At 35.7% G+C, this 23,375-nt stretch overlaps 1 protein-coding gene across 1 annotated transcript in view; it reads left to right on the top strand.

Moving 5' to 3' along the window:
• LOC124358861 overlaps nucleotides 1-23,375 on the top strand; it is a 172,325-nt gene that overhangs the window by 100,434 nt on the left and 48,516 nt on the right. The window contains exon 2 of the mRNA XM_046811095.1: nucleotides 9,291-9,541. Coding sequence (XP_046667051.1) covers nucleotides 9,291-9,541 — 251 coding nt within the window. The remainder of the gene's footprint in view (nucleotides 1-9,290; nucleotides 9,542-23,375) is intronic.

Below are 23,375 nucleotides of genomic sequence, written 5' to 3'. Positions count from 1 at the left end.
AGATCACTTTTAACTAACCACTAAGACAAGCAAACAATAAACACTCAATAAGGAAATGCACAGCAACGTGTACCCCATCGGGAGCACGACGCGTTTTACGAAAGTCCGGCGTGTACCCGATGGGGTACAAGACGACAGCTGTGAAAGACAGCGTGTACCCGATGGGGTACACGTCATCATGAACGTTTTAAGGGGTAAATGCCATTAATTTACAATTTTGTAAAGCCAATGGCTCGCTGAATAATGTGCTTCATGGTCGGTGAATGACCGACCTTCCAAATGGTGTCTTGACTGTGTCACAGACCACCAATCTCCCCTCACCGAGCATGAATCTCACTCAATGGTCCTCTAGGGTCTGAAAAATTTCGTGTGGAGTAGATAAGGAAACTGCATTTTCTTAAGTTGAGTTTGAGGCCATGTCTGACTGAACACCTGAAAATACGAGGTTCCTCGAGGTCGAGGAAGACCCAAAGGACAAAGGCAGTTGGCAATCATCTGCATACTGGGGGACTGGGCAGTTCTGCAAAAACTCTAGAAGTCAGATTTGAATTGCACAGGTCCCAGGCAGCTTTGTATAGTACTCGTAAGTACCGATGGCCATGAGTTGAAACTCATGAGAGACGAACTGTAGGTTTCCGCCATTCTGTTTTTATGAAAAAGGGTGAAACATATTAAATAATTAAGTATTAGAGCTTATGGAAATTATAATGTTATTGGTGTAGTAATGGTGGTGAACATCTAGATTTTTCAACAATATACTAATACGTTATTTTCACTGGTTGTTGATATAAATCACGGAAAATGAAGAAAATTCTTTTGAGTAAGATCATCGCTACACTCATTGAAATGAAAGATACACATTAGGAAATTAGTATTTTCTTTTACGGCAAGAGCAAGTACAGCTGATTATCTTGGTACAATACACTTCCATCGACCTGATTTCACGTTATTGTACACATGTCATAAGAAGATGCCAAACTGATTTCAACTGATATCTCTAAATTGTAGAATCGTGCTACTATAAATGACGTTGACAAAGTTTATGGGTCTTAATGGCTAAGAGTTAACGAAGCCTATCACTCGAGTGGCTAGAAAAATTATATTTCTGTTAACACGATGTCTCGAGAACTAACTGACCTATTTTGCTTGAAGTGCCCTTTCTATACAAGCAATATCGAGTTTGATGATTGTGCATATCATTCTATAGGATTTGGTGAGAGTTAGTTAATATATCCGCATTTATCTTATGGGTAATCATGTTAGAAACAAGAAAATTGCAGAATAAATAAATGTGAAAACAACTGAGTATAATTAATTATTATCGCATTTTAACACATGTAGCGTGTCAGAAAGAAATTAGCTATGAACTTGAAATTCTGCACGCAACGTCAGGAAAACCTAAGTAACATTGATTCAGTTCTAGCTGACTTTATTAACATTCTTAACCGTTCACACCAAGCGATGCCTAATCGTAGATTTATTAAGCTGTCTATTATAACACAAGATTAGTCCTTTGTTTAAAGTTTTTATTGATGATGAAAGCTTTGAAAGTGTAATAGGTTTTCGGACATTTGGCCTCATTATAAGTTTCAAAATGTATAACATATAATATTATTCTTTCTTAAAATTAGTCTTACTTTTACACATCTTAATGGAATGGTATGAAGTCAACAGACGCGCCGCCGCTCAGTACGATGTTGACCGTGCAACAAAAAGCACAGTGCGTGATTTGGTACGCGGAGTCAAAGTCAATTGTCAGTGTACAGCGGCTCTTTCGGAGAACATATCCGGGTCAAACAGCACCTGATAACAAAGCTATCGTTCGATGGTTTAACCAGTTTAGGGAAACAGGGACCGTCGGCAAAAAATCTAGACCAGGCCGACCAAGAACATCAGAAAAGAATGTTGAGCGTATCCGGCAATCTTGTGTTAGGAGCCCAAAAAAATCCATTGCTCGACGAAGTCTTCAAATAAACATTCCAAAAACTACAATACAAAATGTACTGCACAAACGGCTAAGACTTCATGCGTATAAAATTCAGATAAAAACAGCAAATAAAACCTACCGACCGCCCTAAACGAACTGAATTTGCAAGTTTTATGTTAAATGAAATTGATGATAATCCAAATTTTCTACAGAGAGTGTTGTTTAGTGATGAAGCTACGTTTCACATACATGGATGAGTAAATCGTCACAATTGCCGTGTATGGGGATCGCAACAGCCAAACGAAATCCACGAGTATGTGCGTGATTCTCCCAAACTCAATGTGTGGTGCGCGTTATTTCATGACAAAGTTATTGGACCTTTCTTTTTTGTAGAAAAAAAACCATTACAGGCCTAGTTTACCTGGACATGCTTGAACTGTTTGTGTTCCCCCAATTAGACGATATCGAACAATAGACTGGACAGCGAATCATTTTTATGCAAGATGGGGCTCCACCTCACTACCATCGCGAGGTACGCGCTGCACTAAACGCACGCTTCCCAAACGGTTGGATTGGTAGAGCAGCCCCCATTTCATAGCCTCTTAGAAGTCTGATCTTACCCCTTTGGATTTCTTTTTCTGGGTGTACATAAAAAATATAGTTTACGCAGAAAAGATTCGGGATTTGGACCATCTTCGGGAGCGAATTTCTTCCGCAATCTTAACTGTTACGCCAGATATGATTGGACGCACGTGGCAGGAAGTTGACTACAGACTTGATATCTGCAGGGCAACGAACGGTGCTCACATTGAAACATACTAAGGTATGAAAAAAATTATTTCTTTCCGCACATTTTAAGACTACAACCTTTAAATTACCTTTAATAGTTTTTTTATGACAGTTATTTAAAATCTAGCCATTATTTTTCGATGACCCTGTATGATAGTTGAACTTTTAAGGATAAAATAACAGGGTGTGTCTTTATTTTTTCAAAGTAGTGGTATTCTTTTCCACAGCTTCTTAATGATATGTTCATATATATTGATTGTAAGGCTGTAAACATGTCTATTATTTGGATTGGAGCCAAAATGTTCATCTCAGAATAGCTTTGTTTATTATTATTAGTTTGTTTCTGAAAGGGTCCATTAAAAGTTCCACTTCGCCACTTTCTTTATAGATCACATCTTCTTCGATGTGCCGCCGCACAATTTTGAGAATTCCTAGGTACCCGTGACAATTACTTACCATGTCGGATACCTTTTCAAGTACATTATAAATTAATCTTGCATAAAAAAGCATCTTTCAATTTATGACTAAAATAATATTAGCATTTTGATGTTTATATATATCCTTAAAATCATGTTTTGTTTATTTAGATTGAAGTTCTGAATTTTTAATTACCACTAAAACTATACATGCAACACGAATATAGCTAATGATTCTGTGATTTTAAGCTCCCCTAAGTTGTTTAAATTTCAGGACAACTGGTTGTCTGATAATGCCCTTGAAAATTACTAAAAAACTGTTCACGTGTCTGTCATACTTATTGATTTCCAAAATTACAGTCACTAAATATTTAATTTCAAATTATTTAACAAAATTGTCTGAATGATAATTGTATCACTATCAAATCACTCCTACCCGTTAAGAAAATCTTCCACGTTATGAATAGTTCAAAATGTATTTGGAATATAATTCGATTATATTTTAGTCTTAATAGTTTTATTTATTTTAGGTAATAATAGTTTCCGCATTAAACGAAAAAATCTTTATTATTTTATAAGTTACTATTTATGATTTAGATAATTAAGAATTAAATAGCTTCTATGAATTTATTCTTTATGTTGAATAAATTCCATTATATTTGTGGATAAGCAGTGTTGCCAACAGCTGTTCGTCTTGGCCGAAAATAGTTCGCGTATGATCGCCGCACTCCGTATGTTTACTAATATCAGCTGTTTTCTTGGTTGACTTTCAATGTCTGATCAACACTGGTAAACTCATGCATATTTTGCTCTGCCAAATTTAACTTAGCGCTAAACAAATTTACCGAGATGCAACCGATAACTGAAATAGTTTTCCGCCCGATAGGTGACGTACTTTTCCTTTAAGTACGAGCATGTACTTCTTTTGAGGTAAATCATACCGAGTTCGAGGAATGATGTGGTCACAAAACTTTTCATGCAATGAATGTACATTGTTTCCCATTATAGTACGATTATGTTTAATAATAATGCTTGTACAGTACAAAGTACCGTATGAAATCCAAATAAACTTTCCTGTGATAATTCAACTTCATCGAAACTTTCTTGTCGCCACTTGTTATACTCGAAATGGTTGATGGTTAAAAATAAACAAAAACACATAAGAAATTTACATGAATTTTCATTAGTTAATCAGGGATAACTGTGGTTAAATTATTATTCAATAGTTTTCTTCCTGATTATAAATTTATGTTCTCAGCTCCTGAAACAGTGAATTGCAATTAGACTGAACAGAGCCCCTATAATAAAACATGATATCAGAAGTGTGAATATTCTGGTCTTTTATGCTCTGTTGTTTATTTTAATAGATAAGCAAGCATGTTTATTGGATAAATGCTTTAAAAATAGAAAACGGCATCAAATATGTTAGAGAAAAATACATAATTTGAGTACAGACTAAAAATCAATATAAGACGCTAGAGGGTATATTATCTTGTTTATTATTATTATTTTTTTATTTTTTTATTATGATTTTTGACATAAGGGTGGCTGTTAAGGGCCGAAACTGATTAATAATCATAATTATATTACAAATAGTCAATTGACGTACATTAAGCTGATATAAATATAATTTCAATTAAAAAAGAGCAACCCTTGACACAGGGTAGATTTTGAAATTGATGTTCGTCATAAATCGGTGATGTATGTGATAAATACACAGTTTACACTTCTTTACCGTCATTGATTGGACTAATAGAGAAAGTCTTATGTAAAGTTGCCATCTTAAACTATTTGATAAGAATAAGAAGCTAATTGTTGGTCAAGTTATAATTATTCTTAAGCACCCTTTTACTTCCACTTAAATTATATTTTGTAAATGGTTACAATAGTACCTGATATAAGTTATTATTAACAAATGTTTTACAATATATTGCACTGGCTTTCAAAACTGGCTTTTCTTTCATTGAATAACGGACAATAACTATGATAGATATTGCATAAAAATAAAATAACTGCCTCATGAATAATATAAGTTATCAGATCTGCTTATAAATTCAAGACAGATATTAAAGTGACCAAGTTGCTTTATCATTTCACCAAGTTTGGATGTAATCACGGTTACAACTGCGGTGTGATCATGATCACGTGATCAAAGGTCACGTGATATCGCATGAGGCGGTGTGTTTCTGTATACTGAACAGATTTCAGGTACGACAGATAATATGCCTGAAATGCATTTATCCTTATATAAGGATGATGACAAGGTTCAGCCTCATAGTAATTTGTAAAAGATAAAAAGAGGGATTTCCATCATAAATTCCAAAGTCAACAATAATAAAGTTTATTAATATTTTCCATTAAAAGTTTTAGACGTTGAGGGACATATGACCAGTGATGATCAGAGTTTAAAATTCATGTTGTTGACACTTTAATGAAGAAAGGTTTCTTGTTTTTATCAGGCTTTACTATGTCAGATCAGGTCACAACTTAACAACCGCCGATAAAAACTGTCATTTTTATCTGTACATTTATTTAAAACAGGAAAAATTAGAATTTTATAAATGGGTGTATTATCTTTTTGAACTGTAATAATATGTATCGTACGTAACGGTGTGTATTACGGAACATAAGTATTATTACCAAATATTAAAAATAGAATTCGACTGTTCGATTCATAATTCAATACGATTTATTAATATGTATTTTTAATCACTAAATTAAAAGATTGCTTATATAAGGTGGCTTATTTTTACGTGAGCTTAGTATTTTAAATTTAGAATGTATTGCTATATTGCACTATCAAATATTTGATAACTTTATGGGCTTCAAACCACGTATTATTATTATCATATCTTTCTATCATAGTGTTTAAACAGATTTAAGTATTTTATTTACCTAAACATGCCAGTTACTTAAGACTTGCAGTTGACATACAATGTAGAGATTGGTAGAATACCGTCGACTAGTAGTTTTGAAACGGTTGCGCTCAGACAACGGTTTCGGCTCGGAACCGTTGTCTGATGTTGTTAGTTACAGTTGTAAGCTTGATGGTGGTACTAACGATGTATACAACTGCTGTCGTTGCGCTGCACTTTACATATCTCTTGAAACCGAAACTAGACTCAAGGCTGTCGTTAATGATCGTTACCTACAATAAATTCAAATATCATTATTCAATAGACTTATTCACTACATTATCCAACAAGGTCATGCAGTGATATTAGTTGCGATAATTTATTGTGCAAGTGTGTTACCTAAAACATCCCAAATAAGTACAACTCATTACTCAATACTCATTGAAAATCATTTAAATTTGTTGTATGTTTTTTTACATTAAGTAGGTATCTTTATATATAACATGAAGTACTTAAAAATCAAAATATTATTAAACCTACCACGAAGTGAAATAATTGTATGATTAAAAGGTAAAGTATCAACTAAACCTATTGATTTTCCAATTTTTTAGTACTTAGTTCATTTTGGCTTACTTCGTTTTAATGGCACTACAACTAATTTAGCCACTTCTGTAATCGGCTTTCAGAACCGTTGAGTACTACACAGTACGCTCGGTTCCATGTCACCTTTTGGTGGAGCAGTTGAACACACAACTATTCTTTGTACACGATTCCTGCAACTGAAAAAGTCATGCGACGTCCAGAGACTATGTGAGTTTACCGCTGCAGAGAATTGCTTCTCCCCACAGTTGCGATCCGTCACTTTGTGGAACAGTTGCGGCGCAACGGTTCTTTGCAACCGTTGTCTGGCTCACTATTGCAACTGTTGCGGAGGATTCTCGGTTTTACTCGTGCATAATGCCATGTACCGCAATTTTATGTTAATAACAAGATATTGAATGTTTTATGTTTGTAATAATTGAGGATTTAAAATTAAAACGTGTCAGAAATGTTGTGGGAATATTCGTTTTTCTTCGTCAACTCAGTGAAGAAGACTTTCAACAGAATTTCCGAATCAATCTGTTTGATTACTAGACATTGAACCTTGTGCTCAGTGATCTTTACAAACAAGATTGGTCGTATTTTTAGGATCATTTCAGTTTATGAAGATAATTATTTTAAGGAAATACTGGAAGGACAAAAATTAATAGGCTTATAATTATATAAATATTTGTAGTACATTAAAAATAAATTTAATAAATAGAGGAATCAGCAAGCTTCGTGACCCCTTCTAGACTGATTGATTTGCTTGTTAACTAAAGTAACATACCGAAGGATGATAGAAGATTTAAAAATTTTTAAACTCATACGTACCGTATCTGACAATAAAATTAATTTTTTATTCATGGTAAAAATGTTAATACATTTTTGAATAATAAGAATTAAAGTTGCTTAGACAACTAATGTTGGACAATGCTAGACAGCTATAACATTGAAATATTATATTTAAATGTTCTTAATTAATTCAGGAAACGAGCAAGTAAAGAATTACTGTTTTTTGGAAAAATTAAAAATTCGATTCTCTATTGTATTATTGTATTATCCCTCATGCATTTGTAAAAATATGTGTCACTACATTATTTACTTCTGTATTTTTAAACATAAACATGTATTCAAAATGTCCTGACTAATATCAACCGGCTGTATTGTGCCTTATAGCCAGAGTTTATAGTGTACACGGTTTGATGACACCACCGTCAGCAAAATGTCCCCATGGCGTCAGCAGATTCACTTTAATGTCCCCAGATACTGTTTACGACTCACACAAGTTAAATGCAGCAACTTGCATGCATTGGCTATTAATACTCGTCTCAAGGATTTTTCCCGTTTTATGTTTTGTTTTACGGGTTGGACTAATTTATGATAAATAACACATTGCATATAACCCAGTAATATAACAAAATCTGTGTGATAATAAAATGAATTAGTAATGAAAGAAAATTTTGTATTAAAATATTTGCTTATGGCGTGATCCATTATTACAATATTTAACTTTTTGTAATCTATCATCATCCTAACTGCGAGTTGTACAGTCTGGCGGGATCATCCTATATGCGTATGGCACAGTCTAGTGGGATCATCCTAACTGCGAAGTATACAGCCTGGTGGGATCATCCTAACTGCAAATATCGAAGTCCAGTGGGATCATCCTAACTGCGAAGTATACAGCCTGGTGGGATCATCCTAACTGCAAATATCGAAGTCCAGTGGGATCATCCTAACTGCGAATTGTACAGCCTGGTGGGATCATCCTAACTGCAAATATCGAAGTCTAGCGGGTTCATCCTAACTGGGAATGGCACAGTCTGCGGACACTACGTGGAGGTTATCGCAAGATAAAGATTAGCGTTAATGAATATTTTTGCATTGCCTTATGAGTAACCATGATCACAACGGGAAAATAGAAGAATAAATAAATCGGTAATTAAACTGAATAACACCATATGAAATTTTAACATTTACCATGTGAACTCATCTAACCCATGTGACTTGGTGTGTAGACTTTATTATTTTGACACTGCCAACCCAATTTAATATAACTGAATTCCAACATAATTTAAGACATCATATTACCGTACTGGAAATCTGTTTTTAACTTAGAAATCCTTTAATGCATTTGTGCCAAGATATTCAGTATTTTAGGGGTGAGGATAGGAGCTGACCCTTATCGAGGCCCCAAGTTATATTTACCTTGAAGAAATAACGGTGACAAACCCAATCATGTCACATTGGAAGAAGGGAAGCTAGCCTTGATACAGCCTCTCCATTCAGTGTGACAATATTTCCTCATGTTTAAGCTTACAAAAATACACTAAGGGCGCCCCATCAAGTCCGACAGTCATCCTTCGCAGTACACTGAACCTATAGACCAACCTTCTGACCTAAATATCTCCTCAATTTTTGTTATAGATCCTTGTTCCAGGGTTGCCACATCGAGTTTTTCTGTACCAAGTTTAGGTTCCACTGGCAGATGTTATATCTGCCAATCCGTCAGAGTTATAAAAAAGTAGATAAAAAACATCATTTTCATAAGCATTCAGCTAATAGACCTATCATTCAGTCTCAATAGATTCTAGTTCCAAACGAGTACTAAGCACTATGAAAACTAAAACTCCAAAACCAAAATTTTCATTCTATATCATGAATGTTTATTCTATCGAGTGCAGATGGTTCATGCACTAAATACAATCCGGTTGTCTACAGGGTTCCGGGACTTCACTATGAACACGGCCAAGTCCGGACTCTCGGTGGGGGAGAAGTTCTCTTTCTGGGCGTACAACAAGCTGAGGGCCTGGAGCCGGAAGTGGTTCACACACTTCTTCCTGCTGCTGGTTATCGCGCTGTACTCTCTGGCCGGGGCCGCCATCTTCGTGGCCGTGGAGGGCAGCGAGGAGAAGAAGGCCGTGGCGGAGATCAGGAAGGAGAGAGAGATCGTCATTAGAAACATCGTGCAGGTGAGAGATCAATACTGTCACGATCATACTGATGAAAATCTACAGGGTTATCATAAAAGAATGATGCAGATTCAGTAATTCGTAGGAAGATAAGTAGAGAAATTTCTAGATGTTATATTGGTATCTCTGAAAGCCTCCAACCCAAAAGTTTGTTTATAAGCAGTTCTAACCTCAAAATCAGTTCTTTTATTGCTGGTGCGGTTAGTTTTGTGAGTTACTACGTTCTCGGATAAAGATAAAGCAAGGGGTTTTTTATTTCTAGCTGAATTAAAATCCGTGATTTTAGTTCAACGTGCGTTCCGACGTGATTTTGAAAGAGATCCACCACACAAAAATAATATAAAACGTTGGTTTAAACAATTCGAAGAAACTGGATCGGTTAAGAAACAGAAATCAACTGGCAGACCAGGTGTACCAGACGGAACGGTTAAACTAATTAAACACTTAGCAATTAGAAGTCGTGGGAAGTCCATCTAACGCCGAAGCGTTGAATTTACGTATTCAAAAAGTATTACATAAAAACTAATTAAACGCTTATAAAATCCAGATACTGCAGGAATTACAGCCCAATAATTGTGTAAACCGTTATAATTTCGCTATTGAAATGTTGGACACAATAAGTGAAAACGAATATTTTTTAGATGATATAATTTTTGGAGAAGAAGCTAGTTTCAGTATGAATGGATGTGTTAACAAACACAATTCATGAATATGTGGCTCTGAAAACCCACATGTAAATGTTGGGAAAACAACGTGATTCGCCTAAGTAAATGTTTGGTGTGGTATGATGAAAAATCGCGTAATAGGGCTTTTCTTCTTTGCTTAAAAAAACAATTAATGGAGTGTATCTGGATATGTTAACAAATTGAAATGTGTTTTAATTGCTGTAAAGGCTACACTGGAATACGTTTTAATTGCTGTAAAGGCTAAATTGGAATGTACTGTAATTCTGTAAAAGTGAAATTTGAATATGTTTTATTTGACCAAACTTTCCTTGTATATTGTACATCGGTAATGAAACGATCTTACATTGTAGTTAGTAGCTTGTCTAACTCTACCAGAACAACAATCAACTGTAGAGATAACAATAGTAACTACGACGTTGTAATCATGCTGGATATATCTTCAGTCTCTCTAAACTGTCCTTGTATACTGTACATCGGTAATGACACGATCTTACATTGTAGTTAGTAGCTTGTCTAACTCTACCAGAACAACAATCAACTGTAGAGATAACAATAGTAACTACGACGTTGTAATCATGCTGGATATATCTCCCGTCTCTCTAACTGTCCTTGTATACTGTACATCGGTAATGAAACGATCTTACATTGTAGTTAGTAGCTTGTCTAACTCTACCAGAACAGCAATCAACTGTAGAGATAACAATAGTAACTACGACGTTGTAATCATGCTGGATATATCTCCCGTCTCTCTAACTGTCCTTGTATACTGTACATCGGTAATGACACGATCTTACATTGTAGTTAGTAGCTTGTCTAACTCTAACTCGAACTACGACAATCACCAGTAGAACATATAGTACAACTACGACGTTGTAATCATGATAGAACTATACTGTACATCGTCTCTTACATCTACTGCTGTAATCATGCTGGATATATCTCCCGTCTCTCTAACTGTCCTTGTATACTGTACATCGGTAATGAAACGATCTTACATTGTAGTTAGTAGCTTGTCTAACTCTACCAGAACAACAATCAACTGTAGAGATAACAATAGTAACTACGACGTTGTAATCATGCTGGATATATCTCCCGTCTCTCTAACTGTCCTTGTATACTGTACATCGGTAATGAAACGATCTTACATTGTAGTTAGTAGCTTGTCTAACTCTACCAGAACAACAATCAACTGTAGAGATAACAATAGTAACTACGACGTTGTAATCATGCTGGATATATCTCCCGTCTCTCTAACTGTCCTTGTATACTGTACATCGGTAATGACACGATCTTACATTGTAGTTAGTAGCTTGTCTAACTCTACCAGAACAACAATCAACTGTAGAGATAACAATAGTAACTACGACGTTGTAATCATGCTGGATATATCTCCCGTCTCTCTAACTGTCCTTGTATACTGTACATCGGTAATGACACGATCTTACATTGTAGTTAGTAGCTTGTCTAACTCTACCAGAACAACAATCAACTGTAGAGATAACAATAGTAACTACGACGTTGTAATCATGCTGGATATATCTCCCGTCTCTCTAACTGTCCTTGTATACTGTACATCGGTAATGACACGATCTTACATTGTAGTTAGTAGCTTGTCTAACTCTACCAGAACAACAATCAACTGTAGAGATAACAATAGTAACTACGACGTTGTAATCATGCTGGATATATCTCCCGTCTCTCTAACTGTCCTTGTATACTGTACATCGGTAATGAAACGATCTTACATTGTAGTTAGTAGCTTGTCTAACTCTACCAGAACAACAATCAACTGTAGAGATAACAATAGTAACTACGACGTTGTAATCATGCTGGATATATCTCCCGTCTCTCTAACTGTCCTTGTATACTGTACATCGGTAATGACAACGATCTTACATTGTAGTTAGTAGCTTGTCTAACTCTACCAGAACAACAATCAACTGTAGAGATAACAATAGTAACTACGACGTTGTAATCATGCTGGATATATCTCCCGTCTCTCTAACTGTCCTTGTATACTGTACATCGGTAATGACACGATCTTACATTGTAGTTAGTAGCTTGTCTAACTCTACCAGAACAGCAATCAACTGTAGAGATAACAATAGTAACTACGACGTTGTAATCATGCTGGATATATCTCCCGTCTCTCTAACTGTCCTTGTATACTGTACATCGGTAATGAAACGATCTTACATTGTAGTTAGTAGCTTGTCTAACTCTACCAGAACAACAATCAACTGTAGAGATAACAATAGTAACTACGACGTTGTAATCATGCTGGATATATCTCCCGTCTCTCTAACTGTCCTTGTATACTGTACATCGGTAATGAAACGATCTTACATTGTAGTTAGTAGCTTGTCTAACTCTACCAGAACAACAATCAACTGTAGAGATAACAATAGTAACTACGACGTTGTAATCATGCTGGATATATCTCCCGTCTCTCTAACTGTCCTTGTATACTGTACATCGGTAATGAAACGATCTTACATTGTAGTTAGTAGCTTGTCTAACTCTACCAGAACAACAATCAACTGTAGAGATAACAATAGTAACTACGACGTTGTAATCATGCTGGATATATCTCCCGTCTCTCTAACTGTCCTTGTATACTGTACATCGGTAATGACAACGATCTTACATTGTAGTTAGTAGCTTGTCTAACTCTACCAGAACAGCAATCAACTGTAGAGATAACAATAGTAACTACGACGTTGTAATCATGCTGGATATATCTCCCGTCTCTCTAACTGTCCTTGTATACTGTACATCGGTAATGACACGATCTTACATTGTAGTTAGTAGCTTGTCTAACTCTACCAGAACAGCAATCAACTGTAGAGATAACAATAGTAACTACGACGTTGTAATCATGCTGGTTGTATCTTCAGTCTCTCTAACTGTCCTTGTATACTGTACATCGGTAATGACACGATCTTACATTGTAGTTAGTAGCTTGTCTAACTCTACCAGAACAGCAATCAACTGTAGAGAGATAACAATAGTAACTACGACGTTGTAATCATGCTGATATATCTCCCGTCTCTCTAACTGTCCTTGTATACTGTACATCGGTAATGACACGATCTTACATTGTAGTTAGTAGCTTGTCTAACTCTACCAGAACAGCAATCAACTGTAGAGATAACAATAGTAACTACGACGTTGTAATCATGCTGGATATATCTCCCGTCTCTCTAACTGTCCTTGTATACTGTACATCGGTAATGACACGATCTTACATTGTAGTTAGTAGCTTGTCTAACTCTACCAGAACAGCAATCAACTGTAGAGATAACAATAGTAACTACGACGTTGTAATCATGCTGGATATATCTCCCGTCTCTCTAACTGTCCTTGTATACTGTACATCGGTAATGAAACGATCTTACATTGTAGTTAGTAGCTTGTCTAACTCTACCAGAACAACAATCAACTGTAGAGATAACAATAGTAACTACGACGTTGTAATCATGCTGGATATATCTCCCGTCTCTCTAACTGTCCTTGTATACTGTACATCGGTAATGAAACGATCTTACATTGTAGTTAGTAGCTTGTCTAACTCTACCAGAACAACAATCAACTGTAGAGATAACAATAGTAACTACGACGTTGTAATCATGCTGGATATATCTCCCGTCTCTCTAAACTGTCCTTGTATACTGTACATCGGTAATGACACGATCTTACATTGTAGTTAGTAGCTTGTCTAACTCTACCAGAACAACAATCAACTGTAGAGATAACAATAGTAACTACGACGTTGTAATCATGCTGGATATATCTCCCGTCTCTCTAACTGTCCTTGTATACTGTACATCGGTAATGAAACGATCTTACATTGTAGTTAGTAGCTTGTCTAACTCTACCAGAACAACAATCAACTGTAGAGATAACAATAGTAACTACGACGTTGTAATCATGCTGGATATATCTCCCGTCTCTCTAACTGTCCTTGTATACTGTACATCGGTAATGAAACGATCTTACATTGTAGTTAGTAGCTTGTCTAACTCTACCAGAACAGCAATCAACTGTAGAGATAACAATAGTAACTACGACGTTGTAATCATGCTGGATATATCTTCAGTCTCTCTAACTGTCCTTGTATACTGTACATCGGTAATGACACGATCTTACATTGTAGTTAGTAGCTTGTCTAACTCTACCAGAACAACAATCAACTGTAGAGATAACAATAGTAACTACGACGTTGTAATCATGCTGGATATATCTCCCGTCTCTCTAACTGTCCTTGTATACTGTACATCGGTAATGAAACGATCTTACATTGTAGTTAGTAGCTTGTCTAACTCTACCAGAACAACAATCAACTGTAGAGATAACAATAGTAACTACGACGTTGTAATCATGCTGGATATATCTTCAGTCTCTCTAACTGTCCTTGTATACTGTACATCGGTAATGACACGATCTTACATTGTAGTTAGTAGCTTGTCTAACTCTACCAGAACAACAATCAACTGTAGAGATAACAATAGTAACTACGACGTTGTAATCATGCTGGATATATCTCCCGTCTCTCTAACTGTCCTTGTATACTGTACATCGGTAATGACACGATCTTACATTGTAGTTAGTAGCTTGTCTAACTCTACCAGAACAACAATCAACTGTAGAGATAACAATAGTAACTACGACGTTGTAATCATGCTGGATATATCTCCCGTCTCTCTAACTGTCCTTGTATACTGTACATCGGTAATGACACGATCTTACATTGTAGTTAGTAGCTTGTCTAACTCTACCAGAACAACAATCAACTGTAGAGATAACAATAGTAACTACGACGTTGTAATCATGCTGGATATATCTTCAGTCTCTCTAACTGTCCTTGTATACTGTACATCGGTAATGAAACGATCTTACATTGTAGTTAGTAGCTTGTCTAACTCTACCAGAACAACAATCAACTGTAGAGATAACAATAGTAACTACGACGTTGTAATCATGCTGGATATATCTCCAGTCTCTCTAACTGTCCTTGTATACTGTACATCGGTAATGAAACGATCTTACATTGTAGTTAGTAGCTTGTCTAACTCTACCAGAACAACAATCAACTGTAGAGATAACAATAGTAATAACTACGACGTTGTAATCATGCTGGATATATCTCCCGTCTCTCTAACTGTCCTTGTATACTGTACATCGGTAATGAAACGATCTTACATTGTAGTTAGTAGCTTGTCTAACTCTACCAGAACAGCAATCAACTGTAGAGATAACAATAGTAACTACGACGTTGTAATCATGCTGGATATATCTCCCGTCTCTCTCTAACTGTCCTTGTATACTGTACATCGGTAATGACACGATCTTACATTGTAGTTAGTAGCTTGTCTAACTCTACCAGAACAGCAATCAACTGTAGAGATAACAATAGTAACTACGACGTTGTAATCATGCTGGATATATCTCCCGTCTCTCTAACTGTCCTTGTATACTGTACATCGGTAATGACACGATCTTACATTGTAGTTAGTAGCTTGTCTAACTCTACCAGAACAACAATCAACTGTAGAGATAACAATAGTAACTACGACGTTGTAATCATGCTGGATATATCTCCCGTCTCTCTAACTGTCCTTGTATACTGTACATCGGTAATGACACGATCTTACATTGTAGTTAGTAGCTTGTCTAACTCTACCAGAACAACAATCAACTGTAGAGATAACAATAGTAACTACGACGTTGTAATCATGCTGGATATATCTCCCGTCTCTCTAACTGTCCTTGTATACTGTACATCGGTAATGACACGATCTTACATTGTAGTTAGTAGCTTGTCTAACTCTACCAGAACAACAATCAACTGTAGAGATAACAATAGTAACTACGACGTTGTAATCATGCTGGATATATCTCCCGTCTCTCTAACTGTCCTTGTATACTGTACATCGGTAATGAAACGATCTTACATTGTAGTTAGTAGCTTGTCTAACTCTACCAGAGCTCTAACACCAAACAACATAGTACTGACGTCTGTGTATACTGTACATCGGTACTGTAGTTAGTATATCTTCTAGTAACTACGACGTTGTAATCATGCTGGATATATCTCCCGTCTCTCTAACTGTCCTTGTATACTGTACATCGGTAATGCGATCTTACATTGTAGTTAGTAGCTTGTCTAACTCTACCAGAACAACAATCAACTGTAGAGATAACAATAGTAACTACGACGTTGTAATCATGCTGGATATATCTCCCGTCTCTCTAACTGTCCTTGTATACTGTACATCGGTAATGACACGATCTTACATTGTAGTTAGTAGCTTGTCTAACTCTACCAGAACAGCAATCAACTGTAGAGATAACAATAGTAACTACGACGTTGTAATCATGCTGGATATATCTCCCGTCTCTCTAACTGTCCTTGTATACTGTACATCGGTAATGACACGATCTTACATTGTAGTTAGTAGCTTGTCTAACTCTACCAGAACAGCAATCAACTGTAGAGATAACAATAGTAACTACGACGTTGTAATCATGCTGGATATATCTCCCGTCTCTCTAACTGTCCTTGTATACTGTACATCGGTAATGACACGATCTTACATTGTAGTTAGTAGCTTGTCTAACTCTACCAGAACAACAATCAACTGTAGAGATAACAATAGTAACTACGACGTTGTAATCATGCTGGATATATCTCCCGTCTCTCTAACTGTCCTTGTATACTGTACATCGGTAATGAAACGATCTTACATTGTAGTTAGTAGCTTGTCTAACTCTACCAGAACAACAATCAACTGTAGAGATAACAATAGTAACTACGACGTTGTAATCATGCTGGATATATCTCCCGTCTCTCTAACTGTCCTTGTATACTGTACATCGGTAATGACACGATCTTACATTGTAGTTAGTAGCTTGTCTAACTCTACCAGAACAACAATCAACTGTAGAGATAACAATAGTAACTACGACGTTGTAATCATGCTGGATATATCTTCAGTCTCTCTAACTGTCCTTGTATACTGTACATCGGTAATGAAACGATCTTACATTGTAGTTAGTAGCTTGTCTAACTCTACCAGAACAACAATCAACTGTAGAGATAACAATAGTAACTACGACGTTGTAATCATGATTAACGTAGTAGATCTTACATTGTAGTTAGTAGCTTGTCTAACTCTGTCAACTGTAGAGATAACAATAGTAACTACGACGTTGTAATCATGCTATATATCTGTCTCTCTAACTGTCCTTGTATACTGTACATCGGTAATGAAACGATCTTACATTGTAGTTAGTAGCCTGTCTAACTCTACCAGAACAACAATCAACTGGAGAGATAACAATTAATAGTAATGACAACGTTTTAATCATGCTGTAGATATCTGTCTCCAGTCTCTCAAACTGTCCTTGTATATTGTACATCGGTAATGACACGATCTTACATTGTAGTTAGTAGCTTGTCTAACTGCACCAGAACAACAATCAACCGGAGAGATAACAATAGTAACGACGACGTTGTAATCATGTTGGAGATAGGCTGTCTTCGGTTTCGTCTTGAAATTGTTGACTTTCACCTCGTGAATGTATTCTAGCTGAAGATAAACTGTTGGGTACAAATTTGGAGGAAGGCCGTTGTCCCCCTGGGACCCCCTTATGTACGCCCATGTTTGAAATACTTCGATAACAAGTAAGTAATTGTTTATGTCTATTGTTTGTATTAATGTTTGTAAGATTTAGCTATATAAAATTAACTGGGTTTAATTAATTAATGTTTATTTTTAAGTTTCAAAGGTATATGAATAAATTATTAATAATTTTGAGAATTTTATTTCAGTTTTTTCATTTCACAGCCTTTTAAATGTGTGAAAAAGGCAATAGCGTGTATTCCTTAAATTGATAATTATTTTCAGAAGTTTAAAAGATTTAATTTTGCGTATGTTTAATTTAATTTTTAAAACTGTGGTTTAGAGATCAAACTTTTATGTGTCACCATCCCCTGAATTGTAGATTATTTTCTGCAGCGAATCTTAAACGAGCTAATACAAAATGAATACCAAATGTACAAACACACATTTTATATCACATATTGTGTTGAATACATTTAATTGTTATTAATCGTATTTTATGGTACGAGTGTGTTCTAATAAACTTAAACAATAACGACATTTTATATAAAAAATATTATAGTTAATTTAAAAATAGTTTCTATAAAATTAAATGTTAATAAAAACAAGATCAAGGCATGTAATACAAATAATTAACAGAAGACAAGTGTTCTATTTGTTAAGTTTGGGCAAAATAATTCAACATTTGCCATAATGTGAGGATGGGCCTGTTTATCCTTTACCAGCTCATGAAAGTAATATTGTGCCATTACAACATTTACCTCCATACTTAGAACTGAAATTAGAGAAAAATCACATTCGCAAAGCTATTGGAGAAAGGTGTGAATTCTCGAAGTGTCCTTTGCTTACTATTGGAGTCTTAATCTCGATGCAACGGAATTTTAACAGATTTAGGGAGGAATTCGTTTTTAATGCCGAGTCTGTATAATGTTGATTGCACCGATTAAATTTTGTCTTTCGTGAATGGGTGATGAGCAAACTTTTCCGTTTCTATTTTAACATTAATTCATTTTCATTAATTTCATTTTGCCAATGGCGCAGTGTAGCGGGTACGGCGGTTATCGCAAGATAACCAGATCAAACAACGTCGAGCGTGGCTACTGCTTGGATGAGTGACCGCTGAGCGATCCTGTCCTTGCAAGCAGCCCGCCTGCCCGGCCATTGGTGGTGGTTCGGAAGTCACCTTTAAGCCGTTGGTCCTCAGGTTAAGGGGGGTCGGCCCCAAATTGTGTTAAAAAATTCAATTGTTTTATTTTTTTTAATTCCAAATTTTGTTAGCTTTAAGAACATACTTCACTTTTTAATTTCTGTCAGTTATTAAACACGTTATGAATATTTTTCAAAACGCATGTCATCGCATTTTTTCGTCCCAGGAGAGCATGAGGCGTTCATTTACCAGAAATCTATTGCTGAAGGGAAACCTTATGACCCATACTCACCTACCAGTGTCTGTTATGGGTGAAATAAAACCCATTTTCAGAGAGACTTGTCTAATGAAGAACTCCTTAGGAAATGCCTTCACGGTGGGACACAGAATTCTAGTAAATCGCTAAATTTTGTAATGAAAAGTACCTTGGAACTAGGTGTGCATGAGGCTGTGGTAACTTTTAACAGGGGAAACATAGTGAAGTGCCAAGTGTTGGAAAAGTTTGGTATTAATCCTGGCTCTAGATGTGTGCAAGAGATGAAACAGCAAGATCTACGCTGAATTAAAAAAGCTGAAAAAGCGCAACAAGAAATAGAGAAAAGGTGCAGAAAACAACTTTCTATTGCAAAGAAAAGGCTAGAGGATAGATATGAAGAGTTAGAGGACCCAGACAACCCCACTTATGGGGCAGGAATGCACTAGAGGTAGGCCTAATTTTAATTATCATATATTTTTTGCTTTAAACACGTTTTTCCGAAAATATAGTTTTTTTTAACACAAAGATACATTTATCTAAAAAACTATTGAAGATATCTGAACAATTTGTTTTATATTTTGTTTATTAGGTCTTCCTTTACATTTTGTATGAAGCAAATTCCTTATTTTTAAATCCTATAAATAACAAAAATATATTTTATACAAAAAATTCCTGGAAAAAAATTAGTTTGGAAAAAAAATTTTTTATATCCAAAATATATATATATATATATTTTGAAGTTATACATACAAAACTATGCAAAAATGTCCAAAGTTTCTAGTAACACAAAAATTATGTACCTATCTTTTATACTTTTTGAGAAAAATGTACCTTAAGTAGAGGAATTTAATATGGGCTAGATAGGCCTGGCCGACCCCCCTTAAGTGGTAGAGAGGGCTTCTTAGCCCTAACTTCGCCTGGTAAAATAAGACACCTTTACTTTACTTTACTTTAACATCAATTTCGTACAGCAATCGGGATTAATAGGAAATAATTCTCATAAACTGCTATCAGATAACTAGTGCACATTGCAAAGCCGTTGGGTCTCTTGTCCATGTATTTTTAGCAGCCATTATGCCCTCTGTAGCGATTAATGGGAAATTTATAAACTTAAACATTAAATGGAAGGTAAATTTTAAAAGTAAATCATGGTATGCATATTGCAATAAAAATCTACAATTAACTGTAATAAAATCTAATGTTCTTAAACGATCATTTATTATCTTTCCATCCTTAGCAAGAGAGCTACATTGTTCGCCACACTTTGGAGTTATTCTGGCACAAATTCTTAATCTTAGTTTAAAATATGGGAAATACAATCCTTATATTAATCCTTATATCTTTATAAGAATATAAAGATAAAATCCATTGTTTTGATCTTATTCTGTAACATGATAGTTTAAAAATAAGAATACACTTTTTAAGGTATAAATAAATATTGTAGTTATTTAATCTATTTTCTAATAATACAAGATTTGTTTGATTTTTATAATGTTTGAGGTGTATTGATATGAGATTGTATTTTTATTGAACTCAATAAAACATATTTACAACTCTTTAATAGTTTGAAACAAGTATATTGTACACGTTAATAAACTAAGCATCATTTCCAGAATCCAAGAGGACTTTTACGACTACAAAATAAATAAATATTATTTTATTACTTTAATTTCAGGTCGATTTTGTTTTTTTTAAAGTAAGTACGTCACGCTTGCCTAAAATATTATAATATATAAAATACATTGTACATACTGTAGCTCGGTAGTTTTCACTGGCTCTTGTAGTTCATGTGCGTATATCTCGTCCGTTGGTCAAGGCACAATTGTAGAAGTTTGGCAGAGTGAATACAGTTTCAGCTTTTTCAAAGCTGGCCCCCACAACTCAGAATTGTAATATTGAAATGACGCGAATCGCTCGTTTTTGAAGTTTGAACGCTCTAAATTGGTTGGTTGCACACTCGCCTCACACCAGTCCGCAGGTGAGACGGAGATAAATCAAGCCATAATAAGTCGTCTTCAGAACCTGAATAGAACAGTGGTTGGCTTGAGACCTCAAAAACAAATACTTAACGCTAATTTGGAGCAAATGTGATCGATGTGAAATTCCATGCCTACCCTTGATCAAGGAGTTTTTAGGAGTAGACATCGTAAAAGTCCTAGAGTATGGCGCTATCCATCATGTTGGCAGGACTACTATTCGCGCAGAATATTGAGCGAAAAAATCAATAAACCAAAAACAAAACCAGAACAAATTTTGAACGTCTTGAAAGTGAACATCGTTCTCTTCACAAGTTGAAATATAAACTGTATAAATAAATGTGACAGCAAGGTATGGTGCTTGAAGGATTACATGTGTATCCTGATAACAAAACCACTGATAACAAAATATTAAAACCCTATAAGCTTCCTGAGTTATCAACTGGTACCTGGGTGTAGAGAAGAAGCATTTTAAAACTACGGTTTAATTCATTGGTAACATAATATATCTCAATAAAAACATAAATTTAAATACGGCTGTGATTTAATAAAGTAATGGAGTGATTACAAACCTACACAAGGCAATTTTAGCTTTACCACTTCATAAGTATAAACGTATATTAGGACCATTTTGATTATTTTAGTATGGAGATGACTTAGTGATAAAATTATCTGTAATAAATAAGAATTTTGGTAATTGCACATCTTGAGTACTGTTGATGATCTAGAGTGCAGCCCCCACTCTATCCAACTTAGGTCATGGTTTCACCCAACTTGGTCGGATGTTGGACCGGGCTGGGTACAGTTCGAGGACTTTAGCTGCGCGCGTGACCTTGAGTGTGTGGTGATTGGCGGGAGGGGTGGCGGGGTAGCATTATACAATGTGTCCCGAAAACATTTCCTGTGACTCATGGGTAAAACCCTCGTTTCAGGAATCGTATTGGCCAAAATAACTCATAACACTCGCTAAAATCAGTATTTTTTGTGACAGTGCTGATTGTGGTGGAATTAAATAATAAGAGAATACCAAATAATAGAAACAATAGGACTTATCCTTGCTTTTCAGTTATAGTTTTGTTTAACGTGTTTTTGAAAATAACGTATTTGTCAATACTAATCTGCAAATCTAAATCGTGAGTTTAAAGTCGTTAAAGAGATTGTTGCGCCTTCATCTCAGTGACTAGCACGTAAACGCAACCCGCGACACAAATAGCGTTTCTTTTTTTGTTGAAAGGGTAGTATTTGGGCCCTACGAGCACAGCTAAATTCCTCCAACTGTACCCTAAGACATTGAGTCGGCCCAAGGGTGGAGAGTAAAGTTGCACAAGAACTTGCGGAACTGCTGTTGTATACATGTGAACAGGAGTGAGGAATTCTGATCTAGAGTACTGCGACAATGACTTGCGACAGCTGCTGTCGTTCGTTCTTACGACAGTCAATGTAAATTCTGTTCACACATAACAGACAATGTTTATAAGTTAAATTTTAGTGTCTATCACTGCCCTCTAATTTTTGTGCATTTTAGGCCCCCCATCCACTTACAGTTCGAACTGCAGTTCTTGACTGCAGTCAGAACTGTGAACGGTGGACTGTGGACTGTTGAAAAATGTTCACGTCAGTACGGACTGCAGTCGCGGACCGCAGTCCGTTCGGTGGCGTGGTTGTCGTGGTCAGTCTTTCCGGTGTTTTGCCGTAGGTGTGTACTTTGTAGTTATTATTCGTTATATTATTTATTATATTTTTAGTTATATTATTCGTTTTGTGGCTGTAGGAAAAGTGCATTCTAAGTTCTTATCGTATGTGAAGTTAAAGTGCAATGTCTACGTTTGAAGATTTGGCAGCATACGCTGTAATAGCGGTAGCTATTAAAAAACGCAAGAAACGAAGGCATCAAATGTGGAAAAAAGAATGGCTTCAGAGGAAGAGATTTAACCACGTTCACCTTCTTAGGGAGCTTGAAGCATATCCTAGAGACTGGAAAAACTACTTAAGAATGGACGAGAAAACGTACTTTGATTTATTACGTATAGTAACACCATTGATTACCAAACAAGATACAAAAATGAGGGAAGCCATTACACCACATGAAAAACTGACTGCGACATTGCGGTATCTAAGCACTGGCAGAACAATGGAAGATTTAA

Source organism: Homalodisca vitripennis, chromosome 4 (genome assembly GCF_021130785.1).
Source record: "Homalodisca vitripennis isolate AUS2020 chromosome 4, UT_GWSS_2.1, whole genome shotgun sequence".
NCBI lineage: Eukaryota > Metazoa > Arthropoda > Insecta > Hemiptera > Cicadellidae > Homalodisca > Homalodisca vitripennis.
This window is presented reverse-complemented; position numbering and strand designations above follow the sequence as displayed.